A 22,199-nucleotide genomic window follows, 5' to 3' on the forward strand; every position below is an offset into this window, starting at 1 on the left:
AAAGAAGTGAACATATGTAAACTTACAGCATTTGTACAATATAAAGTCTATAATAAATAATATATTTTCATTGAAACAACATACTTTAAGTTAATGCCCACCGAATATATTGTGCATTCATAAATATTTCGAGAATATCATGTTGTGCACACATGGACATTCTATTGAGATAAGGACAAATGTGCCTTTTCATCAACAACAAAATTTGCAAGAAGGGTCATTGAACTTGCAAAGCATTTTTGAATTTTATTGAGCCCTAAATACAATTTTTTTTGTTTTGAGGACTCTAGATGAAATTTTCCCTAAATTTTTGTATGTCTCAAATTGTAACTCCTACATTTTTATCATATTATGATGGTTGAATCATTGGTGGTATACATGTGTTTTAATGTTTTTGAAACTTTATAATAATTTTCTTGCCTAAACTTTTTTTTTAAACCATGCACAAATAACCTCTCAAGTCTTAACCTTTAAAATTTAGTAATGAACTTCTTAAATTTTCAAGTCCTCCCAACTATCAATTATATACTCTCATAAACTTTATTTTTGTGTGTATATAGCTCTTTAAATTTTGACTTTAATGTCAATGTAGATAAATTATGAATAAAACTAATAATAAAAGAGTTATTTAGATAAATGTGAGAATTAAGAAGTTCTAAAAATTAGGAAGATTATGTATATATAACATAAACTTGTAATATATAAATCAGTAAGACTCTAAATAAGAATTTATTTAAGTCTAGTTGACATTTTCTCTTGAAAAGACAGCCCATAGGTGTACATAAAAAAAAAAAAAAAAGTGGTGTATCTAGGAAAAGACCACCCATGGGCCAGTTCAACCTGACTTAGTCAAACAATATTCAGCCAGCTTGAACACCGGATACCTCAATGACTTAATTAATTTAAAGTAAAATTTTCTAAATATCAAGATCATGACTTTTAGTCAGGAGTAAAAAATAATGACTTTAGGGCTATATAGTGCTAGATGCTAAATTCTTTATTTTTCGATCTAGATGCTGATCAATTTAATCATTGTGTATGTAATCAATCAAAATTATTCTTTCAGGTGCCCAAAAAAATTGCGATGGTTTTTTTTTTTGACACAGTTATATAATTATGTTGGATTTGAGCATTCTCGGCTTAGCAAGTCTAAGTGGGATAAACTCTCCTGAAAATATTTTCTGCATTTACACAAATTTAAATTTGAGATATCTTGTTGAAATAGTTATAGCCCCTTTTGTTAGAGATAAAATGTCCCACATATAGTAATCAAAAGCTGGATTAAAAATATATAAAATTTAGAGTGTGTTTAAACAAATAGCTAGCTATTTTTGTAAAGTATATTGCTCTCAAATATACTTAATATAAAGAGTTTAGTATAGTATCAAAGCCATTTGATCGGAGACAAAAAGAAAAAAGAGAGAGAAAAAAAAGAATGAGTTAAAAATGAAAAAAAAATAAGAGATTAAAAAAAAAGAAAAGAGAAGAATAAAAGTAGTAGAAGGAATATTATAGATAAAAAATTCCACATCTAGTAATTAAAAAATTGAGAGAAAAGAAAACTAGTAAAGAGAATATTAGAGATAAAGAGTTCCACATCTAATAATTAAAAAATAGATTAAAAATATATAAAGTTTAAGATATATCTAGCCAACTAGTTAACTATTTTGATAAAGTAGACTATCCTAAAAAATATTTAATATAAAATGTTTGACACCTTCCCCTATGACTAACATTTATCGGTAATTATAATAACTAATAAAGTTCCCTTATAATAATATTTTTAAATAAATGTTAATATTGCATGAAAATCTTTCCCACAGCAATAACTTATAATACTCTACATCGTTTTATACGTAGTATCTATACAATAATAGAATGTCCAAACTCAAGGTTTGGAAAACGTTGAGGTTTGCCGAATTAAAGCAATTGGTTGTGCACTTGTGATGGTTCCACGTGATTGATTGTACCCGCAATGCCTATATTTTAAAAACCGAACCAGATAATTAGCCAGAAAAATTAATGGATCACTGATCTCACGATTCAACCGATTAAACTGATAGTTAAATCAATGATATAATAATTAAATAAAAAAATAATATTTATATACATATATATAATATATATATATATATATATACATATATAAAAGTGGGTAAAAATAGTTCAACTGCTCTAAATCTTGGCTTTTTGCTCCGGGTCTTGAAGAATCGCTTAAGTCAAAGTGGGCCACCCTGAATCAACTGTTAGAACAGGTCAAATGATTAAATTAAATCGTTTTCTTCTTTCAGAGATAGTTTGATAGATTTGATCATCAGAATCAGTTTGGGTCTTAAAAAAGTGCTCTTAAGGTTTGCTGAATTAAAGCAATCAGTTGTGAACTTGTGATGGTCCCACGTGATTTATTGTTCTTTGAAATGTTGATATAATTTTAGTCAACTCTCCAAAATTTTAAAGTTTCATCCTATATTTAGAGAATTAAAATGAAATTAAAGAGATGACCCAAATAATTTTAATGTTCTTTATGAAACTTAGCAAATAAACAACTCATGTAAAGAAAATAAACAACAGATATATGAAAATAAACAACTCTCGTTAATGGCGTAATACCACTATGAATGTCCCACTAACTTTGTGGCAATGTTTAAATCAACTAGTAAGGATTGTTCCCGCTTAACTTTGTGGCAATGTTAGAACTGTATGGGAGAGCCCCCACTTGAAAGGGTCCGTCAATGTTCTCTTGTGTGTCATTGCTGGGGTTAGATTCCCACGTGTTGGTTGTTATGTGTCTAACCAACCTGGTATTCAATTTCAGAGAAAATGTTTCTTCTCAATTTCACATGGGGCCACAATGTGGTCCCACCGTGTTGGTTGCCAGACAATGAGATAGCTTAATATACAGCATCTTTATTTGTGCTTTGTTATAGCCTCATTTCTCTAATGGATCTTCTCTTTGTTCTGAGCTCTCTGGTTTTGTTTGCACTGGTGAGTCTAAGTTTCGCTGCAATTGTAATCAAAATCCACGGCAGAAGATTGTCTAACAAGAAAAGAAGATACCACCCAGTTGCTGGGACTGTATTGGACCATCTTTTCAACTATCACAAGCTGCTGGATTTCATCACTGAGCGCACAAGACAGAGGAAAACTTACAGGATGCTTAGCTTCTTGAGAGCTGAGGTCTACACTGCAGATCCAGTAAATATTGAGCACTTTCTTGCGGGAAACTTCACAAACTACGGCAAGGTATTTCTTCAAGCTTGAAATTCTGTGGTCAAAACTCAAGGTTGGCTTATCAATACATGTTTGTAGATACGCTAACTTGGTGATGCTAGCCTGTGATACAAGTGAGAGGGCGTGTTCAATCTTAGTTGTCAACGACAACAATTTTTTTTTTTTTTTTTTTGTCTTTGATAAAAAGTAAGCCAACAAAAGAAGGAACTAGAGGTTGGGTTGGGTATTTTGAAAGATTCAACAACCCAAATAAAACTGATTTCCAAATTTTTCTTTGGACATACATACAATCAGGTTACGTTGTTTGAGCTACCAAGTGGGTACAGGTGCGTGTATATATATATATATATATGCATGGATATGAAACTATGATATTATAAAGTATTCATGTATTTAAAATTCTTTTTGTGGATAATTCAAATAAAGAAGAGAGACAAACTGAAATTCAAAATAAAAACAAATGATTGGGAGTGACAAACTTATCTTTATTCTTGAATCAGCAAAAGACAAGAACAAAATATTAGAGAAAGACAATAGTGACAAAAGCACTAACAATAAAAATATAAAGAGAACTTGAGAATTAGAGTGACTAAAATTTTAAATAACTAAAATATGATACATAGTGAATTTGAAATAAGAAATGTAATGTAATCCATAGATTTTTTATATATTCAAATGGGGTATTTGGTTTAAATCCAAATCCTATTATAAACACAATACTTTGTTTTAGATGTTTTCTATTTAAATTATTCAATTCAAACATGATGATGTGGATATCATTTTATAGCTCAATATTACTTAATTTCACTGGACAACCTAATAGCAAATACTTAAATAACTTAATAGCATCTAATCAATCTTACGGTATCTCAATTGAGATATAATAGTAAGATAGAAGAATGTCATCAAAATGAAGATCTATAAATAAAAGAGAATAAAGGTTTCCACGTGTTATTCCAGGGTTGGTATCACCATAGTGTTTTGAGCGATCTTCTGGGTGATGGTATATTCACAGTGGATGGAGTGAAGTGGAAACATCAGAGAAAGGCAGCAAGTTATCAATTCTCCACCAGATTATTGAAAGACTTCAGCAGTTCAGTGTTCAGATCCAATGCAGTAAAGCTTGCAGGGATGGTCTCTGAAGCTGCAATTTCCAACAATGCTATTGAGCTGCAAGTAAGAAATTATTTTGTGGAATAGAGGAACACCTTTGTATCATCATTTCTTTGAGGCTTCAAGTCTCACCTTGTTGGTCAATGGCATGCAGGATTTGTTCATGAAGTCAGCGTTAGATTCAGTGTTTAAGGTTGTGCTTGGTGTAGAACTGGACACCATGTATGGAACCTATGAAGAAGGTACTCGGTTCTCCAATGCTTTTGATGAAGCAAGTGCAATTACCTCGTATAGATATGTTGACGTTTTCTGGAAGATCAAGCGACTCCTGAACATTGGATCAGAAGCAGTACTTAGAAACAACGTAAGAGTGGTAGACCAGTTTGTGTATAAAGTAATCAGAACCAAGATTCAGCAAGTCCAAAAGCAACAAGATGATGATTCTCCTGTGAGTATAACTTTTCCTTTAACCAAACTGTAGGCTGCATAACCAACTAAAGTTAGCATGAGGCTCTCGTCACTTAAACAAGTAGTTCAAGGTTTGAATCTTTGCTTTTATGTATAAATCAATTTAGTTAGCGGAAATATACTTATTGCTTTCAGTACCTCAGGGAAAATTACCAAAAAAAAAAAAATGCTGGCTGCATTGTTTCTTTCTGTCGTGCATATCACTAGTGAAAAGTTTCGAAATTGTCATTTGATTATGACATGCGCACGCTTATATTTGTCTATATGTGGCAAGCATTCTTATGGTGTTTACAATTCCTAGTACCTAAACCTGTCCTAAAAGTTTATGCAAAGTGAAGAATTAATTTGATGACAGACAATATGTTTAACAGGTGGTGAATGGCGATATCTTGTCAAGATTTATAGAATTGAAAGAGACAAATCCAACATATCTTAAAGACATCATCCTGAGTTTCATCATCGCTGGGAAAGACACAACAGGAAGCACTCTTTCCTGGTTTGTTTACCTGCTCTGCAAGCATCCCCATATACAGGAAAAAATTGCACAAGAAATCTGGGAGGCAACAAAAGTACAAGGTGGCATAACCTCTGAAGAACTTGCAGCAAGAGTGACTGAAGATGCCCTTGAGAAAATGCAGTATCTGCATGCAGCTTTAACTGAGACACTAAGGCTTTACCCAGCAATTCCGCTGGTAATGAAGATACGTTAACGTATTCACTCAAAAAAAAAAAAAAAAAAAAAAGATACGTTAACATAAGTTAAAATCCAGGCATCACCTTTGTAATGAGTTACTACTTTATCAGCGAAAACTTATCTCATTCTCTCCCTCCTTCCTTCCCTCTCAAACTGCATGGTATACGGCCAGTAACTGTGTGGTGATTCAGATTTCAGCATATGAATTTTTTTACTTGTAATTGGAAAAATTGAAGTATGCTTGCATATATGATTTGAGTGTCTGACATTGTTTTATAGAAATGTTTGTGTTTCATAACTGTTTAATGAGGTTCTTGTTGCTATTACAGGAAGGCAAGTTCTGTTTCTCAGATGACGTATTGCCAGATGGATTTAATGTGAGGAAAGGTGATCTGATGGTGTTCTGCCCATATGCCATGGGAAGGATGAAGTACTTATGGGGTGATGATGCTGAGTCGTTTAAGCCAGAGAGATGGTTTGATCATAATGGAATTTTCCAGCATGAGAGCTCTTTCAAGCTCACTGCCTTCCAGGTAAGTATTTATGAAATTAGAACTTGTGCGTCTGTCAGATAAGAGATTGAGACATAGTTGGTGTTGATGTGATGAACAGGCGGGTCCAAGAATTTGCCTGGGCAAGGAGTTTGCATACAGACAGATGAAGATATTTGCTGCAGTTCTGTTGGGCTGCTTCAAACTAAGACTGGCAGATCAAAAGCAATCAGCAAAACACAGGTCAATGCTTACTTTACAAATTGATGGTGGTCTTCATGTTCTTGCTTCTCACAGATTGAGGCTCTGATTCTCTAGTCTCTTGAGATATCCCAAAGGCTGATGTATTGCTATCTGCTGTTTAAAAACAGCTACTATACATGAAGCATATTGGTATTTAAATAAATTGCACATAAACCTTTCTTAAAAGTCCATCATATGCTTTGTGTTGATACTAAAGGGTTCCACATTGACATCCTCAAATGTAATCCCATTTAATTTGATAAAAATCTAGATATGCATTATGCACTATATCTTTATTGTCACAATTCTAATAATTATTTTGGAAAAATCATTTTAAGATCCCACACAAGGAATCTAAATATAGAAAAATCTTGTGAAATTTCAAGATTACTTTAAAATCTCGTGTTCTTAACTAAAGTTGTTGCATTCTTCTAATTTGAAAGTTAATAACTTAAAAATATTACGCTAATCAAAACTCTAGGATGTCAATTACTTCTTCAAACAAACTTCCAAAGCAAAATTACTCTTTGATCCTTGTTAAAATTTTCAACTAATAATTAACATTGGTCAAACATTACTATAAAGTGACATTGCACTATTTTTTTAACTTATAGGATTATATTATGTTAATCAAAAGTTAAAAATATTAATTACACCTGGAAAAAAATTTCAAGAAAAAATTATCCTTTAACACTTATATAAAAAATAAAATTGTATCCTAATTGATGTATATTTAACATTTGGAGTCGAATATTTTCAGTGGATCAAGAATAGCACCGTAAAAAAATCAAGCAGATAGCTTAAATAAATAGAACCAGATTGTTTTTGTGATGAAATTCGTATATTTGTTTTTCCAGATTATTCGGTTAGCATTTATCCTAGTGAAATGGTGTCTATCTATCACCTTCTTTGAAGCAAAATTAAATAATCACGACCGTTTAAGTGGCATTAATAGCCCCAAAAAAAAAAAAGGCTGATATAGATGTTTAATAATGAATCCACGATGAGATCACCCACAGATTGCTCCCAAAAAAGAAGAAGAAGAAGTCAAACATATCACGCATGCCGCAATACTGATGATTCTTCTCTCAGGTTATTTGGGCCAACTTTTCTCTTAAACAATATCGCAATTAATTAATGGCTACTTGATCGTTTTTATGATGAGCCCTTCAAATCAATTTTGAAAATAAATTATTTTTTCTTGGCTGATGAGACAAAACAAGTTAATATATGAAGTGATGAAAAAGACAACTTGGTTTTTAAATCTTTATTATGTTTGGCAAGGCATAAAGAGTTACTTTGTCAATTATAGAATCTAATTTCTCACAAGCTAGATTCAAACTTTCAACTACTTGTTCAAGATGAAAGTCCCAACACTCACGCTAACCCAAGTTGGCATTTTTCAAACCTTTGTTAATCATGTAAAGACATGTTTATTTCATCCAGTTTCTCTGTTGCTTTATAAAGGGGCTGAGAAATAGATTAGAGACATACTACATTACTTCTTGAATATAATCAATCAATTAATCCTATACTAAACTCACCAAAAACAAAGTAGTAATCACCCTGCAGCATCCTCTAATTAATCTCAATTAATGTTATGACTTATTATTACTTCATCAATCATTTTACCTCTCTATCATTACAAGTAACATAACTGAGTCAAAATGTAAGCAAACGAGACCCGCTTGTTTTATAAATAAGTTAACATGTCTACGGTATACTTCAGAAGCTTCAGATTATTACTTATTATCATTGGCTCTTGAAACCAGCTGTGAACGTAGAGTGCCAGAGAGGATCAAAATGGAGGCCAATGGAAGAAATGAGAGGAATTCCTCTTGACTCAGTGATTCTGATCCTCACAACACGAGCATCCACCACACCACCTTCAAGCCTATGAAGCCTCTTGTAGCCCACTGTGGTCCCTCTGATCATCAATTCACCATCCACATATATCTCATGCTCTCCAATCCTCTGACCAAGTCCAATCGCTTCCTGTACCCTCACCACATTGAATCTCACGCTCCCATTGTTCTTCCCTCTTATCTCAACCCAATACTCTGTTCCTTCTTCAGGAGCCCAGTATGACCACAGATGGTCACTGTCTATCATGTTTTCTGGTCCAAAACCACCTTCTTTTCCTCCTCTTTGACTGCTGACTGTAACCGTGCAGTCTTCTTGCGCTATGTTCTTCTGGAAGACTGTGGCGATTGCACTGTGAAACTGGTTCAACCTCTGAGCATCAATGTCAGATATGAGGCCAGTTGTGTTGGGAGGCACGTTGAGGAGCAACAAGCAGTTTCTGCCAACTGAGTTGTAGTAAATGTCGAGTAGTTCAGTGAGGCTTTTTGGTGATTCTGACTTGTGCCAGAACCATCCTGGTCGAATCGATACATCGCATTCTGCAGGAACCCAGTCTGTTCCTCTGGGATCACCTGTGTTTAGGTACCTACAATGAATATATTATCAACAAGAAATCAGTGATTAATTACAGTCATCACAAATTATAAACGGTGTATCTTTAAATTGTATCTGTTCACGACAACTTCACTTGCACGTCAAGTATAATGAGTTTTCATCAGTTACTTATCTTCAAAGTGAATTTCAAAGGCCATTTTTTTTTTCTCTTTTTTCTAACGAAGCACCCAGTATATCTTGAACCTGCCCCACATGCTGAGAAAGTTTAACAGGATCTAAACTAATCCAAATCAAGTCAAGTCTATAGAAGCTCTAACTAATTCTACTGCATTTTCAAGACTCGAATTCGAAATCTTTAATCAAGTTGGTATATCTCCCTAGCCAAGCTTTCCTAGCAATCTTATTTTAGTTTCACAGGATTTATATGCATAATATGAAAATGAAAAAGATGACCTAAACTTCTTTTTATATATGATGGTGGTGGTAGTGATTGGAGAGAATAATGCTTTGCTTGGAAGATGAGCTTACTTGGTGATGTCTGGATTTCCGATGGAAAGAGAGGTTCGGTTAATGATAGACCAACACGTGTCTGATGCGTAGCCTTGTTCATCTCCCACCCACCTCACATCTGGACCTGCGTCAGAAAATATGTTAATGGAACTCTGCAACTCTTTCGCCATTGAGAACCATTTTACGAAGAAGTACGTCACGTTCTTTGCCTTTGGATCCTTGGCTCCATCAAACCATATCTCCCTCACTTCTCCATATCTGCTAATTATCAAATACCAACAGTTCATGCTATAATATTCGTCGATCAATTCTTTGTAGAAACAGATAGTAAATAATTGAAGGAACTCACTTATTGAGCAGTTCTTGAAGCTGAGCTAAATAGTATTCGTTGTAAGGTTTATCGCGTCCATATCTTGAGTCATGTCTGTCCCAAGGAGAAAGATAAAGCCCTGCATCGATTCCTTTTGTTGAAGTTGCATTCACAAACTCTCTCACAACATCTCCCTTGCCATTTTTCCAAGGGGTTCCGATCACAGAATGCTCTGTGTACTTTGAAGGCCACAGGCAGAACCCGTCATGGTGTTTCGCGGTGAGGATCACCAGGGAAACTCCGGCCTCCGCCGCGACCTCCACCCACTGGCCTGCGTCGAGGCCCGGAGGGTTGAAGATTTTGGGGCTTTCATGGCCGTCTCCCCATTCTCTGTCCGTGAAGGTGTTCACGCCGAAGTGGAGGAACATGATGATCTCTCTTTGTTGCCATTTTAACTGAGAATATGATGGAAGAGGCAGAATCGGCAACGGTGGAGTTGGCACAGCTTGGTCATGCACAGAAGTGGCCGACTTGAAGAGAAGATGAAGAATAGATGTGAGAAGAAAGGAGAAGAACGATAACCTTTCCATGACGCTCTAAATTTTGGTTCTTCTCCATCGTCATCTTCTTTGCACCTCTTTATTAACCAAAAAGAGCCCCCCGGGGGGTTGGGGGGGGGGGGTTTAGAAAATAGGTATGGAGTAGCAGTAATTAAGGAAAATTGTCAGGAAATTCTTGTTTTTATACCTATCGTTTTGCTTAATTTTTTAATTAGACTTTTTGGTGGGTCCTCATAATTAACAAATTTTCTAATGTAATTTACTATTATAATTATAACAATATTTTTGTTAAGTTTTATTTATTTAACTAACTATATACTGCTTTGATATTCTATATACACACACACTACTAAAAAAGATTAAAATATAGATAATAAAATAAAAGTAATCACATACTAGTATTTGACAAAATATTGACAAGAACATAGCACGATAAGAGGCTTACTTATACAATTCAACATCATCAAGATTTAATTGAAATCGAACGAAATGATATGGACAAAATATAAATTTTTTTAAAAGTCTTTTTTTTATACTTTTTAAGCTCATGGGAGAAATTAATCATGACATTTCAAAACTAGATAATGTGAGTGCATTTGCCATAAAATCAAATGAATGTATGATTTTGATACATGAATGGTTTCATGATGAATTTGATCACCATTAAATGGTTTCTACCCTTGTACATCATTCATGTATTAATTTATTATGAGTGAAAAATGACATTTGAGTGTTATTTCAAGATGACACCTTTATTAATGTTTAGGAGTTTTCTTCAAGATGACACTTGAGTGTTTAAGAATGGAAAATGACAAGGAGTGGCCTTTTAAGGCATCTTTAGTCACTCCAAAAGCTCAGATTTTTTCTGTTCAAATTGGGAGATCAAGGGTGGAATGACCCTAAACAAATATTTTAATTATAAAATTATCCTTAATTAAACTCCAACTTTGTTAAAAGAATCCTGCTTATTATTATAAGAATAAAGTAAATTAAAATAATGTTATATAAAATTTTATTTAAATGACTTGAGTATTTTGATTAGATAAATTATAATTGATGTGACATGCTCAATCTACTTAAAAAATTTTCTATATTGATCTAGCCGTAAAGAGAGATAAATAAAAATGAAAGAGGTGGAGGAGGAGGGGAAAAAAACAAAGAGAGCAAAGAATATATCTATATTGTGCTTCAACACCATGTTCAATAAAAGCAAACGTACTTGTTGGAAAAGGAAAATATTTAATCCCATCCGAATATTATATTTTTAAAAGACATGTTATTCTATTATATTTCTATCATAAATCAATTTCGATTATTAAGAATGTTGAGAAGACAAAATGGGATGAGGACAACTTTGTCTTGTATCTCATCTCAAAAAAAAAATAAGATTAAATTTTTATACTATATTCCATCTTATTTAAAATCGGGATGGGACATGATAAAATGGAATGGGATCAAAACATTGCAATAAAATAGGCAAAATATGAAGAAGAGATTTAAATAACAATATTTATTATATTATATAACTTGTTAAGTTTAAAATTAAAATAATATAAATAAACTCAATCATTGAGGTAGAGCAATTATAATTTAAAGTAAAAGAACAAAATTACAAAAATTATAATTTAAAGTCAATTACCCAACAACCACAAATGACCTACAAACTACAAGCACTATAACTATAACATAATCATTAAATTGCATAATTTAAGTGACTAGATGATTATATATAAAATAAATAAACAACAGAAATATACTCTAATTGTAATAGAATAAATAAATATTAAATAATAATAAAATAAAACAGAAAAAAATATAATAATATATTTGGAATGGGATGTCTTGAAAGTGATCTCACGTCCCTTCTAGCCTATCCCGAACATATTTTTACCTCGTTTCATAAAATTCCATCCCTTTTTTTTGGGACTGGGACAAAACCAAACTACCCAATACAAAGACAAGCATGAACACCCCTACTAATTACCTACCTAGAATTAAAAAGAGATGATTCAGGACCTGTTTGGTTCAATTGCCATATCCCTGAAAGCTGTAATGCATTGCAATGCAATGCTTATCCCTATCAACATGTTTGGTAATTTTTTAATTCTATTTATAAAACACCTCTTAAAAATAATAATTGATTCAAAATATAGAATATTGTAAAACAGTTAAAAGAAGATGGAATAAAAAATTATTTTTATATTCTATCAAATAAAACCTCTATTTAAAAAAAGGGAGGGATTCCTCAATCCTATCCACTTGTCCTCCCAAATTCATTCTCATTCCAGATTTATTATCTTCTTCCTCAATATAAAAAAAAAAAAATTCACAAAGTACAGGCAGAAGCACAAGACAAGTATAGGTTCACCATTTTCCTACTCACAAAAGCCAAAAATTTGATATCTACCTTTTTAATTTTATATCTACAAGCACAAGCATATAGATATAAGGGATAATTATAATCAAGTTTTATATAAAAAAAATTAATTACTATAAATTTATTACTGTAAAATTTCAATATAATTTTTTCATAGATCTGTTCTTCGCCTTGGTCTTTCTGACTTCCCCCTTCAAGTGAAGGCTGCCGATTAAAATTCACTTGCATAAAGCAAATAGAGTATTTTGAACGTAGTGGATAATGGATGTTAGGCATCAATAAAAAGTCAAACCCGTAGGGGAACTCGGAAGGGACGTCAAGAGAAGCATCCAAGTCAGCGTCGACACCATTCTTGTCGGCGAGGAACTGCGAGGGAAGCCATAGCTCAGCTCAGCGTCATTCACAGCTTTAACCATGCTCGGTAGCAAATTCAAAATGGAGAGTGAAGTTCAGGTGATGCCAACAATTGAAGGTGGAGAAGTCCAGGAAACCAGGATGGAGAGCGAGGAGACGACAGTGATGAAGGGAGGGAGGCGTCTAGACAGCGACGCCGCCGAAGAGGGATGGAGAGGAAGGAGAAGGGTTGGATAAAGACATACGGATGAGAATGCTTAGGGGCAAATTATGTCTTTTCACATGAGTTATTGAGGATAAAGTGGGAATTTTCTATGTATTCCAGGTGTGCAATGAATATTCATAGCCTCCACCCTAGGAATGTCTATTACCATGAAATGCGCAATGGGTGTTACCATTGCAATATTTTTTGCCACCCATAAACCCAAACAAACAGGCCCATAATGGCAATGGGGAAAAGTTTACCACTGTAAAGGTGCTATGGGGTTGAACCAAACGCTGCTGTTATTATTAGATTTATTTGCAAATAGAGTAAACTTCTAAAAAAATTACAAATTTATATTATATTATCTCTTATAGTAATAGGATAATATTAAAAAAACATAATTAATACTCTATCAAATATCTTATATTTTAGGTATTAAATTTTTTTTAAGGTGATCTATAATAAAAACTGGAGATAATGTATTTGAAAAATAATAAAGGGCGAATATCAATAAAGAACTCTAGAAGCAATTTATTTTTATAAAAATATTTTTAAAAAGTAAACATTAACAATTAATGAGTAAATTTCTTATTTTAACAAGTAAAGTCCTTACCAAATATTAAATTCTTGTAGAAGTGTTTTTTTTTTATTCTCCCAAAATATATATACGTATAGTTCTAGGCAGTCACACATTTGTGTGGCGTTTATCCTCCCAATGCTAATTTTTTCTCCTATGGCATGATTGTATTCGTATACCTGTAGAAATCCTTGTTATTAAAAAAAAAAAAGTTAAAACCAAAAATACTCTTCAGATTTTCTTCACCTCCCAGATTATCTTCTTCCTCCCCATTTTCCGTACGAATACTCTTGATTAAATTCAAGCAGTTCATATTTAATATTTTATAAAAGCATTATTAAAATATTAAATTGTGAAAATAAATAAATAAATTTGAACTAATTCATATGAGGAGGAGGGTTATAAGAGTTGAGTGAGCTACCCAAAAGTATTTCATTTGGCTGATTGAAGTATCCTGAGTCTAGAAATATGTAGTCAAGGTGAAGTCAGAAAATTTTATTTGAAGGGCCAAAATGACAAAGCAGCATATATAATAATTGAAGAAAAATTAAATATATATATATATATATATATCAATAACATAATATAAATATTTTAGTGTATATATTTATATTCAATTTTATAAATATATAACAAAAATAAATATATACATTCATTTTAAAATTTTGCTCATTGAGTTTTCATGACATAAAAATAATTAATTATCATGTCTATGATAAAATTTTTAGCAATATCCTTATTAGTATAAACTATTATTAAATTGGCAAATATTTCATCTTCTACATAGGTATTGAATGATTTAAATATATCATTGAAATCTAAAGTTTTATTCAATCAAACAAATTTTATTACTTATTTATTGAATTTATTGTTTAATTCATTCAATTGATAATTGTAGTAAATAAATATATCAATACAGTAATGATGTTCATTTGTTATAAATTTTTTATGTCAATAAAATTTAATTATATCATAGTAAAAATTATTTAAATAACAAATTTCAAAAGCTTGGTTACTACAAAAAAAGTAATTTTTTTCTAACAGAATATATTTTAATCATAATCTCTTAACTTTCAGATAAGTAATTTTATGATAAATATTAAGCATACATCATTCAATGTATCTTGAAATTTTTGTTATAGTGTTTGATAAAATTTGTTAGTAATAATTTTTATAATTTTTTTAATCAAATATAAAAGAGTTAAAGTTCAATTTTACTCATATACTTATTTTTTAGGAGCGCTAGGCACTCTATACTTTTAAATGGGATAATTTTATCCCTGAACTATTTTTTTGAAGAGTAAAAAACCCCTTTTATTAGTTAACCACTAGTTTTTTTCATTTTTTACTGATGTGGAATGTGTGTAAAACCCATGCACAGTAATATATAAGACTTTGGTCATGTCTTTTAGTCTAATTTACCCCTGAACTCTTTTCTAGAAGCGTTGAGCACTTTAAATTTTTTTTAGAAGCGTCGAGCACCCTAAAATCTTGTTAAAATAAAATTTAATAAATATTATTAAAATATTAAGTATTTTAATATTTCATAATTTAAATATTATTATTTAAAATATTACACCACCCAATTTAATATTTTAATGTTATCAATATTTTACAATGTTGTATTAAAATGAAGGGAATGAACTTATAAATTAACGAATGAATTTTTTCTTCTAATCTCTTCATTTTTCTCTTTTTTAAGCAACTTTTTTTATAGCACATTACTAAAAAAAGAGACATCTTTTAAATTAACATTTTTGTTAGCATATTTCTGGTCATGATTTGTCATGTCTTTTACTCTTAACACTGCAATGTATAGAGAGTATTAAATTTATATAGTATAATATTTTGAAAGAAGATTGTTAGTTGACCCAAAAAATTACAAAAAATGACCTAAAAATTTAAAGAACTTAACTAATACTCCCTCTGTTAAAAAATATAGAGCATTTTTTGAAGAGTTAGATGTTCAAAAATATAAGACAAGTTTAGTTTTTTAAGGTATAATCATTGTCTTTTTTTTCAAAAATGCCTCTATTAATAGTGATCTTATACTTATTATAAGGTGTTTGATAGGGGTAAATATGAAAAGATAGGATTAGTTTGAAAGTAGGTAATTACTTTATTGGAAGTGAGATTCAGTTAAAAATGCCTTACATTTTTAAACAAAGGGAGTATAAAAACTATAAGTCAGTTCTAATACGTACAAAAGGTATAATGATTTAGACACTATCTCAAATAAAAGATCAAATATCGATGTATAAAAAATAAGAAGTAATTTATAAATTTATAAAATGCTAGTTTGACTTGTTAATATTTAAAAAGTAATTTAAAAATTTTAAATGAATATTTATAAATAATAGTATTTAAATTATTAAATATGAAAATATTTAATATTTTGAAAATATTTATTAAATTTTATTTTATGCTTTTATAAAAAGACTTTAGAGTGTTTAATATTTCTAGAAAAAGAGTTTAAGGGCAAATTAGTATCAAAGGATGTAGTCAGAGTCTTATCTGTCACTGTGCGAGAGCCCCACGCATATGTCACGTTAGCAAAAAATGAAAAAGTTAATGGCCTCCTAACATAAGAGTGTTGTTGGACCTCAAAAATATTTCAGAGATAAAATTGGCCTATTTAAAAGTATAGGATGTCTAGCGCTCTTAAAAAACAAATACAAAGGAAAAATTGAATTTTAACCCAATATAAAATGAATCTAAAAACAAATGACATCCATGGTTTAAAAGCAAGTGTAGTATTATCTCGTTGAAAATAAATAAATCCTATAATAACTATATCTTCAATTTAGTGAAATAGTTAGACTATACATGTACAAAAAACTATATATAGAATTGAAATAAGAATTTCATATACTCTTTCCGTTCAAAAATGTAAGACATTTTTAACCGACTCTTACCTTTTAATAAAGTAGTTACCTACTTTCAAACTAACCCTATCTTTTCATATTTATCCATATTAAACATCATGTAATAAATATGAAGTCACTATCAATAGGGGCACTTTTTGAAAAAAAAGTAATGATTACACCTCGAAAAATTAAAAATACTTTATATTTTTGAACATCCAACTTCTCAGAAAATGTCTTATATTTTTGAACGAAGAGAGTAATATTTTAAAATTTTTATAATGTATCAATTTAAGAGGCTAAAAATATATAATCTTAATATTTTATAAAAAAAATTAAAAAATTAGGAGGCTGTGGCTCATGTTGGTCCTCCCGCACTCCACATTTACAATGGCATGAAATAAAAATGTTTAAAACATCTCTGAGATAATTGTAAGACGGACATTGGTGAGAATGGTGCCACATAGCAAGAATCTAGGTTTGCTATTATTCAAAGGATACAAAGGAAGTTGAGCGGGTTTCCCAGTCGCAATTGAAGATGGTTCGTTAAGGCAATGTTTGGATTGAGAAGAATGGCAGGTAAGAGAAGGGAAGGTCTGACTTATATATAAATAAAAGGAAAATGTCCATATCAAAACATTATCTTATCAACAAGGGCAAGAAGGATCCGCTTTCTTGTGATATTCAATGCGAATCTGAGCTTTTTGAGTACCTTTATCTCATCTGAAGGGTCTTCAATGAATTGATTCTCTTCCTTTACTTGCCATTAAACGCCCCATATCACGTCCACTCATGCCCAGTTGGCATTTTATCGCTATAATTGATGTTTGATTGCGACCCTCCTTTTTTAACCTTTTCCCCCCTTTTGATGACATTCTACTCTAGCCTTTGCTTAATATTTATGGGCCTGGTCGGCCCATCTAGGCCCATTAAATATACGACTTAAAATTGTTCTTACTGTAATGGAATTATTACTGTGCTCATAAATCTATGTTTTTTTTTTAAGGAAAATAATTCAGCTCAAATCTAATAGTAAACATGACACTCTTATGATCTTTTTTATAGAAAAAAGAAAAAAAAATTTTAATTCTATTTATAAAAAACTTGTCAATTTTTAATGCTTCTCTTTATATTTTTGCTTTTATTAAATACTTTAAATAAAAATATCAGTAATGTAATTTAAGAACATTCATTAACGATAAAAGTAAAAAAAATTTTAATTTTTAAGATAAAGTTAATAAAATTTAAGGTTTTCTTGAGTTTTGATAAAATATATTAGAAGTGATTTATAAATAAGACTAAAAAAAATATCATATACTGATGTGCTCAAAATGTGTAATTAATAATTTTGGGTGGCATTTACATGAACTTTTTTCTAAAAAATAGTTACTTCTTCCATTTAAAAATGTAAAGTATTTTTAACCGAATCTCACTCTTCAATAAAGCAGTTACCTACTTTGCAATTAATTTTATTTTTTTCATAATTATTCCTATTAAACACTCTATAATAAATATAAAGTCATTATTAATAGGGACATTTTTTTAAAAAAAAGATAATAATTATACTTTGAAAGATTAAAAATGTCTTACATTTTTAACGAAGAGAGTACAATTTAAGACTGAAGAGAGAATGCGTAATTAGTAGAACTTATGGACTGGGGAGGGAAAAACCTTCACAGAACTTTCATCCGTGGATCACAATTGGCGTCTCAACCCTCAAGCTTCCATCATCGCATCGCGGATGACTCAGCTAGCTCCGTTACCTTTTATTCGCAAATTAAATTAAAATATGCTCAATTGAGGGTATGCATTTTTTTCATCTACAATATTATAAATTTTGTATTTGACTAATTGAAGGAAATGTTTACGGGCGGGAACCCGCTACGATTTAAAATATGGATATGATCAGAATGTAACAAACTGAGAAAAAAAAATTAAAGTTGAAAACAACAGGATCATGACACTAAATTTGGTGATGAGAGAGAGCCACGTGTGTAGGTCTTGGAAAAAAACACGAAGACTATCTGTATCAGCGAGTCAAATTAAAGGTCAAGAAAGTTAGTTTGGTAACTTTGGTTAGGTATTTAGATATCATGTTCTGCTATTACATTTCCTGCAGAAACTGAGGCCAAAAGCAGAACACAGAGAAGAGAAACAGTGGTGGAGACATGGAGCTCGGTGTAAATCCTTTTCCATTAACATTCGCAGTTCACTTTCTGGGTATTGCTGCTATTGCCATGGTCTTGGTTTGGACCATTCACTATCTTGGTGGCTTAGCTTGGAACTCTTACGACAAGAGCCTCCTCTTCAATGTAACTTCTGACCTTGAGATCTCTCTCTCTCTTACTCTTCCCACTTCACACATGCATTTTAATGTCTAAGTCTCGTGTCACGTACTCTGTTTGATGCAGTTCCATCCTGTTCTTATGCTAATTGGCTTAATTGTTATTGGAGGCGAAGGTAATTAATTACAGTCCAACATATATGCTCTGAGAGAGCGTAGTGAGCGGGTTATTTATGAGCAAAGCTCTGATAATGTTTCTTTTGTGGGTGACTGTTGATCAAAATGCAGCAATCATAAGTTACAAATCACTTCCGCTAGAGAAAGAGGTGAAGAAACTGATACACCTCGTCCTTCACGCCATTGCATTGATCCTCGGAATAGTGGGAACTTATGCTGTCTTCTTGTTTCATAACGAGAAAGACATAGCTAATCTCTACAGCTTCCATTCCTGGATTGGAATTGCAGCCATTGTCCTCTATGGCGTTCAGGTAAAACCATTCGTTTCATTCACAAGGCTTAGGCGAGCACTTCAGAAACGCGGTATTTACTATTTAGGCACTCCGGTAGAGTGACTTACTGGAACACTTCTTAGTTAAAGCACTTGTATATGTTTTCCCTCAACTTTTTAGAATGCTTTCATGCATAAGCGCTCCAATACATAGACTCTTGACACTATGGGATGATCAAAATTGAACATGAACAAATGAAAATGGTGTTGCAGTGGATATATGGGTTTGTGATATTCATGTACCCTGGAGGGGATCCAGGTCTGAGGAGAGTGTCAGTTCCATGGCACATAGTGTTTGGGCTGACGGTGTACGTGATGGCTGTTGCGGCGGCTCTTCTGGGATTTCTGGAGAAGCTGACATTTCTGGAGAAGAGTGGATTGGCCAAATTTGGAGCTGAGGCTTACCTCGTCAACTTTACTTGTGTTGTTACCGTCTTGTTTGCTGCTCTCGTTGTCTTCTGTGCTGTCACCAAGCCCCCTGCTCCTTCTTACCATGACTATGCTCCTATTTAATAGTTTCATCATTCATCTGCTGGTACCACCAACAGATCTGAAGCTTGGAAAAGATCATAGCTAGGAATTCAATGGACAATTTTAGAGGAAATTAAATATATAGAAGCTTTCTTTTTTTTTTTTTGTTCTTTTAATGTTAGTTTAAATACATGACTTTTCAATATTGGGTATATGTGAGATTTCAAATGCCCTTTTGTTTCGGTTATTGGTGTTTGAAGCCGACACCAAAGTTTGATGGGTGGTCTAGTTTATTTTTATATGAGTATTCACTTTCTATTGATATATATCGTAAAATATTCAGGGAACTTTAGCTGGATCAACCACTATTTTTGACAAGGACGTTAATAAATTGTTGGTGAGAACATTGACATTTGATGAGGCAAGTTTGGTGTACTTTGGACTTCGTGGTAGCTAGCTCATCCACAGTTGACAACTATATTTTTTTTATTTTAATCATTTAAAATTGTTTGCAATAATAAAATTCAAATAAACAAACGGTCCTCTTTTTTAGATTAGATTATTAATTTCTTATAATTATAAATTAACTGCATATACTTCGGGAAAAATGAAAAAAAAGAATAAATTATATGTTTATATAAATTTCACTTTTTATATATAAGTCTTATTTATTACTTGAGAAATGTTTTTTTTATTAGCAGTTACTTCGTTCATATCAAATTATAAGATAATTATATAAGATTGCTCATATTGATAAAATACAATAATGATACTTTATAAATTTATTTTTTCAAAATAAAACTATAACATTCAAAAATAACCCTTCACATTTAATTATTGCATTACAATATCATTATAATTTTTTTACTTAAAAGATAATATTGTAAAAGTATTATTAATAAAATTTTATTTTTCTCAAATCTTATATTTTGATATAACAAAATTTCAACAAAATTATTTTATAATTTAAGACAAAAAGAATGTTTAATTAATGTTTACTGACTCAGGCGACATGTGTGGGTCTCTCCCTCTCTCCCACCGTGAGGGGTATTAAAGCGTTTGTTCCCCAAGACTAACAACTACTATCTTAATTTAATTAGAAATTTTGAATTTAAATTCTGAAAATATAGTAAATTTTTTTACTTGAGTTCAGATATATAGAACCGATAAATTACTAAAAAAAAAATTGGAAGTTTCAATTGGGATTACGACTAAGCAATTATAATTTTCTTGGCGAGAAAATTAAACTATTTCACGCACCATAACTTACTAAAAGATTTTTATTGAGGAATGACATTTTGGGACATGTAAGAAGATTAATTATAGTTAAGAAAATTGACTTGAAAATGATAAAAATTCAGTTGAAAATAATTTAATTGTAATTAAAAATCACAAGAATTCTGGTACTTAATATAATCTTCTTTCCCAAAATGATCTTTTTGTTCTTATTCTTAATGGATATATATATATATATATATATATAAACGGAATAAAAGAGTCAGGAAGTGGATATGATTTATGAGTGCGAGGCTAAAAACAAAGACTATATTCAATTATTTATATTCTTGAATTAATTTGAAAATGGCTGACAAAAGAATAGGGATGAGAAAATTTCTCAAATCCCGTTTTTTTTTGTTTTTTTTTTTTGTAGAAATTTTTCTCAAAGACTTGTTTACTGAAAGGGGTCAGAATACAGATCTTACCAGGCTCCCACAATGGGTTCTACATGGGCTCCATTTCAGGTGGACTATTGTCCAATATCTTGTGAAATAATCAAGTACGTGGGACGCACATTATGAATGGTAAAGGTTTGAGTTTCTTAAATATCATTTCAGTGTTGGGAGTTGTGCATGAAAAATCATTTATTTAGAGAAAATGACTCCTTAAATGGCACTTGAGTTTCTCTAAGGATTGGTCTTAAGGTTGTTAACTGTGGCGATACCTTGGTTAAAAAAAAAAATCTCATAAAATAGCATAGACAATTATATATAACAAAATGCATGTACTGTGGAATGCATGTAAATACCAATTAAATATGCGTGGGCCATTAAATGGATATGTGTAAGAGATTTTTTTATTTTTGTTCATTAAAGACTTGTTTACATGTTAAAGATACTGTTACAATGTTATGTACTGTGAGAGAGATAACTTTTGCTGTTAATAAAGTCTACCCCTTATGCTAAAAAATAATAATAATAAAAGATACTACTACAATAAATCACAAATATTAGAAGACAATGTTATAATGAAAAAGACTAACATGTATAACATCCTAATTTTTAATATGAGATTTTAATGAGGGGGTTTGTTAATTTGAGATTTATTAAGGTTAATAAATAACTAAGAATCTAAATGTGTTGGTTATTTGGGACTTAGGGTGGTTAAGTTGAGATTTGGTGATGAATTAGGGAGTATGTGGTGATTTTGTTTGTCACCGTAACCAAGGCTCGCAAGTTAAGCCAATGCTCTCTATTCAAGACCATCAATAGTTGAATCTAATTCATGGCAAAACCATCCATCG

The 22,199-nt window shown here is 31.4% G+C and overlaps 3 protein-coding genes across 3 annotated transcripts; 2 read left to right on the forward strand and 1 right to left on the reverse strand.

Annotated features, from left to right (window-relative positions):
- Positions 1 to 2,876: 2,876 nt before the first annotated feature.
- LOC129293435 (cytochrome P450 704C1-like) lies at positions 2,877 to 6,528 on the forward strand. Its single transcript, XM_054931409.1, has 6 exons — positions 2,877 to 3,243; positions 4,192 to 4,407; positions 4,499 to 4,792; positions 5,184 to 5,504; positions 5,836 to 6,039; positions 6,119 to 6,528. Exons 1-6 carry the CDS (start codon positions 2,941 to 2,943, stop codon positions 6,305 to 6,307), a joined length of 1,527 nt encoding a protein of 508 aa, XP_054787384.1. The 5' UTR covers positions 2,877 to 2,940; the 3' UTR covers positions 6,308 to 6,528.
- A 1,294-nt stretch (positions 6,529 to 7,822) lies between these two features.
- On the reverse strand, positions 7,823 to 12,988 carry LOC129293017 (alpha-L-fucosidase 1-like). Its single transcript, XM_054930807.1, has 4 exons — positions 12,708 to 12,988; positions 9,518 to 10,115; positions 9,187 to 9,426; positions 7,823 to 8,689 (listed from the first exon to the last, which is right to left on the reverse strand). Exons 2-4 carry the CDS (start codon positions 10,066 to 10,068, stop codon positions 7,993 to 7,995), a joined length of 1,488 nt encoding a protein of 495 aa, XP_054786782.1. The 5' UTR covers positions 10,069 to 10,115; positions 12,708 to 12,988; the 3' UTR covers positions 7,823 to 7,992.
- Positions 12,989 to 18,514: 5,526 nt separating this feature from the next.
- On the forward strand, positions 18,515 to 20,113 carry LOC129293630 (transmembrane ascorbate ferrireductase 1). The gene is made up of 4 exons (XM_054931692.1): positions 18,515 to 18,727; positions 18,827 to 18,875; positions 18,988 to 19,187; positions 19,421 to 20,113. Exons 1-4 carry the CDS (start codon positions 18,584 to 18,586, stop codon positions 19,718 to 19,720), a joined length of 693 nt encoding a protein of 230 aa, XP_054787667.1. The 5' UTR covers positions 18,515 to 18,583; the 3' UTR covers positions 19,721 to 20,113.
- Positions 20,114 to 22,199: the final 2,086 nt, after the last annotated feature.

Source organism: Prosopis cineraria, unplaced genomic scaffold, assembly GCF_029017545.1.
Source record: "Prosopis cineraria cultivar Desert tree isolate PC_DT_omini unplaced genomic scaffold, ASM2901754v1 PC14, whole genome shotgun sequence".
NCBI lineage: Eukaryota > Viridiplantae > Streptophyta > Magnoliopsida > Fabales > Fabaceae > Prosopis > Prosopis cineraria.

What these genes read in the sequence shown, in the direction of transcription:
- LOC129293435 (XM_054931409.1), top strand. Translation starts at nt 2,941, where the DNA reads ATGGATCTTCTCTTTGTTCTGAGCTCTCTGGTTTTGTTTGCACTGGTG. An exon ending in ACAATGCTATTGAGCTGCAA is followed by an intron (nt 4,408 to 4,498) that starts GTAAGAAATTAT and finishes AATGGCATGCAG; the next exon opens with GATTTGTTCATGAAGTCAGC. An exon ending in TCAAGCTCACTGCCTTCCAG is followed by an intron (nt 6,040 to 6,118) that starts GTAAGTATTTAT and finishes TGTGATGAACAG; the next exon opens with GCGGGTCCAAGAATTTGCCT.
- LOC129293017 (XM_054930807.1), bottom strand. Translation starts at nt 10,068, where the DNA reads ATGGAAAGGTTATCGTTCTTCTCCTTTCTTCTCACATCTATTCTTCAT. An exon ending in CTTCAAGAACTGCTCAATAA is followed by an intron (nt 9,427 to 9,517) that starts GTGAGTTCCTTC and finishes GATAATTAGCAG; the next exon opens with ATATGGAGAAGTGAGGGAGA. An exon ending in GGAAATCCAGACATCACCAA is followed by an intron (nt 8,690 to 9,186) that starts GTAAGCTCATCT and finishes TATTCATTGTAG; the next exon opens with GTACCTAAACACAGGTGATC.
- LOC129293630 (XM_054931692.1), top strand. Translation starts at nt 18,584, where the DNA reads ATGGAGCTCGGTGTAAATCCTTTTCCATTAACATTCGCAGTTCACTTT. An exon ending in AATTGTTATTGGAGGCGAAG is followed by an intron (nt 18,876 to 18,987) that starts GTAATTAATTAC and finishes ATCAAAATGCAG; the next exon opens with CAATCATAAGTTACAAATCA. An exon ending in TTGTCCTCTATGGCGTTCAG is followed by an intron (nt 19,188 to 19,420) that starts GTAAAACCATTC and finishes ATGGTGTTGCAG; the next exon opens with TGGATATATGGGTTTGTGAT.